The sequence below is a fragment of the Tetrao urogallus genome (assembly GCF_951394365.1).
Source record: "Tetrao urogallus genome assembly, chromosome: 31".
NCBI lineage: Eukaryota > Metazoa > Chordata > Aves > Galliformes > Phasianidae > Tetrao > Tetrao urogallus.
Window position 1 is genome coordinate 399,240 of NC_136844.1, and position 2,840 is coordinate 402,079.

General features: G+C 68.7%; 1 protein-coding gene across 1 annotated transcript; it reads left to right on the forward strand.

Annotated features, from left to right (window-relative positions):
• Positions 1-576: 576 nt before the first annotated feature.
• INHBE (inhibin subunit beta E) lies at positions 577-2,433 on the forward strand (the record flags this gene model as incomplete). The annotated part of the gene is made up of 2 exons (XM_079547799.1): positions 577-865; positions 1,673-2,433. The coding sequence occupies 2 exons, from the start codon at positions 577-579 to the stop codon at positions 2,431-2,433; spliced, it is 1,050 nt and encodes a 349-aa protein (XP_079403925.1).
• Positions 2,434-2,840: the final 407 nt, after the last annotated feature.

A 2,840-nucleotide genomic window follows, 5' to 3' on the forward strand; every position in this document is an offset into this window, starting at 1 on the left:
GGGATGGGGATGGGGATGGGGGTACGGATGGGGATAGGGGGCTGTTTGTGTCCTGGACACGACAGCCCTGCGGAGTGCATGGGGGCAATGCTTGTGCTGGGGGCAGTCCCATAAGCTCTACACTGCCCCATTGGGGGCTGCGCGGACCCCCTCCCCCCCATCTCCATCCCCAGGCAGATGCTGAGCTGGGAGCGCGCAGCGCGTGCGCGTGCATGCAAACCCCACGTGCGCAGCTCTCCACGGACACCCCATGAGCGCGCACACGTGTGCACTCCCGTGCGCGCCGTTGCCCCCCCTCGGCAGGAACACAGCAGAGGAGCCCGGGATGGGGGCGGCGGGGGGGGGGTGGGGGCCGTGTGAACCCTCCCGGAGCCCCTTCCCCGGAGCCTCCTTCCAACCTCACCGCGGGGGGGGCGTTTAATCCCGGTAATCCCCCGCCCCGGCCGTGCCCGACGGGACGGGCGGTGCTCCGTCCAATGGCGGGGGGGCTGCGGGTCCGCCCCCGTTCGCAGGTGCCCAAAGCGGGTGGCGGCGGCGCGGCGATCCCGTTCCGTTCCGGTCCGTGCCGTCGGTTCGATGGCGACGCGCTGCGCGCTCCCGTGGCTGCTCGCCGCTGCGGTGCTGTGCGGGGCGACAGAACGGTGCCCGTCGTGCGGGGCCGAAACGGAACGGCGGCTGTTGGAAGAGGCGGCCAAACGGCAGCTGCTGGACGGGCTGAGGCTCCGCGAAAGGCCGCGGATCGCCCACGCGGTGCCGCGCGTTGCCGTGGCTCGGGCGCTGCGGAGGCTGCAGGCGGAAGGGCCCCGACGAAGTGACCCCCCCGAGGATGAGAGGCGCTTTGAGATCATCAGCTTCGCGGAGGAAGGTGGGTGCGGGACCTCATTGTGGGTGCGGGACCCCATTGTGGGTGCGGGACCCCATTACTGGCCCGGGAGGCGCAGCCCCGAGCACCGCAGCGCTGCTCTCCCCCCCCTTTCCCCCCGGGATCCTCGCGGTGGGGTGGGGGTGTCCAGGAGGGCTGAGCCCGGACTGGAATGGAACCGTCGGTCCGTGACCCCCGGCGCTGCTGGGAGGGCTCAATGATACAGACGGACCCCGTCTTCCCCTTCTCCCTCCCTCGGGGGTCCCTGTGCTGTGGCACTGTGATGTCTGTCTGTCTGTGTCCGTCCCCCCCCCCCCGCGATGGATGAGGACAGAGCAGCAGTGGGGAGGGGACTGAAGGGACTCTCATGTGCACAAAATCCTCGGCTTGGATTTATGGTGGCCGGGGGGGGTGGGGGGGACAGAGATGGTTGAGGGCCACAGGGATTGGAGCTGAAGGGATGTGGGGGGCTGTAAGGGGACGGGGGCTGTAAGGGGATGAAGGGCTGCAGGGACGGGAACGGTGCCCCAGAGCAGGGCTGCAGGGCTGGCCGCGGGGAGGGACAGCGTTAAGATCAGGGTCAGGGCGTCCCCCGGTCCCCGCTGTCCCCCTGTGTGCCCGTTCCATTGGGCAGAGCGGGACGGGTCCCTTCTGAAGCAACACGTGGACACGCGCGCAAAGTGCAGCATCCTCGGGGAGGGGCGGGACGGACCGAAGGACGGGGGGGGGGGGGGGGGCGGTTGCAGGTGGGATCTCAGCCCTAAGGGAGATGCGGGTGCACCGCTCACCCCCTCCCCTCTCTCCCCGCAGAGCCCACGTCCTCCCCCGGCACGGTGCTGCGCTTCCACCTCTCCCCCCCTCCGGATCAGGACGTGCGCGTTGTTCAGGTCCAGCTGTGGCTTTACGTGCGCGTTCCTCGCGGCGCGGTGACCAACGTCACCCTCAGCATCTCCCTGCTGGAGGGGCGCGGTGACACCGGGGGGGAACGCCGCGTATTGCTGAGCGCAAGGCGGCTGAGCGCTCGGGGCAGCGGCTGGAGGACCTTCTCCATCCTCCCCGCCTTGCGCGGCTCCTTCGGGGCGGAGCGCGGAACCCTCCGGCTGCACCTGCAGAGCTCCGGGGACGGCGGAGGTTTCGTCACCGCCTCCAACGCCACTCGGCCCCGTCAGCCCTTCTTGGTGGCCTCGGCGTCGTTGAGGGACCCGGAGCACCGCGTGGTCAAACGCAGCCTGAGGTGCAGCCGCGACTCCTCTCTGTGCTGCCGCCGGGATCACTACGTGGACTTCAGATCCATCGGTTGGAACGACTGGATCATCAGCCCCGAGGGTTACCAGCTCAATTACTGCGTGGGGCAGTGCCCGCTGCACGTTGCGGGCAGCCCCGGTATGGCTTCGTCCTTCCACAGCGCCGTGCTCAGCCTGGTGAAAGCCAACAACGTGCGCACGGCCGCCCATTCGTGCTGCGTCCCCACGCGTCGCCGCCCCCTGTCGCTCCTCTACTTCGATCGCAACAGCAACATCGTCAAAACCGACATCCCCGATATGATCGTGGACGCGTGCGGGTGCAGCTGATGGAGGCAGCTCTGGGGCCCCCCCACATCCAGGACTGCCACGGGGAGACCCCCAACCCCCCCCCCCCCCCCCGGACTGCGGTGCGATGGAGGGAGCGGGGAGGGAGCGGTTCCGTTCCGCCGGAGTGGGGCTGAAAGGCTTTTGTTGCGCCTCTGCCCCACTGCTGCAAATGCGGGCTGGGGTTGGGGTCAGGGAGCGATGCACTCATGGCCCTAAAAGCTGAGGGTGAAGGGGGAGATGCTGCCAGGAGCCCTAAAAGCGCAGTGGTGAGACGCTGCCCTCAGCCCCAGGAGGATGCAGAGCTGCGTGTGGGGTTTCTGTCCCCTCCCAGCCCCATTCCCCACGTGTGTAAACCCCACGTGTGTGTCTGTGTGTCTGTGTGTCTGTGTGTCTGTGTGTCTGTGTGT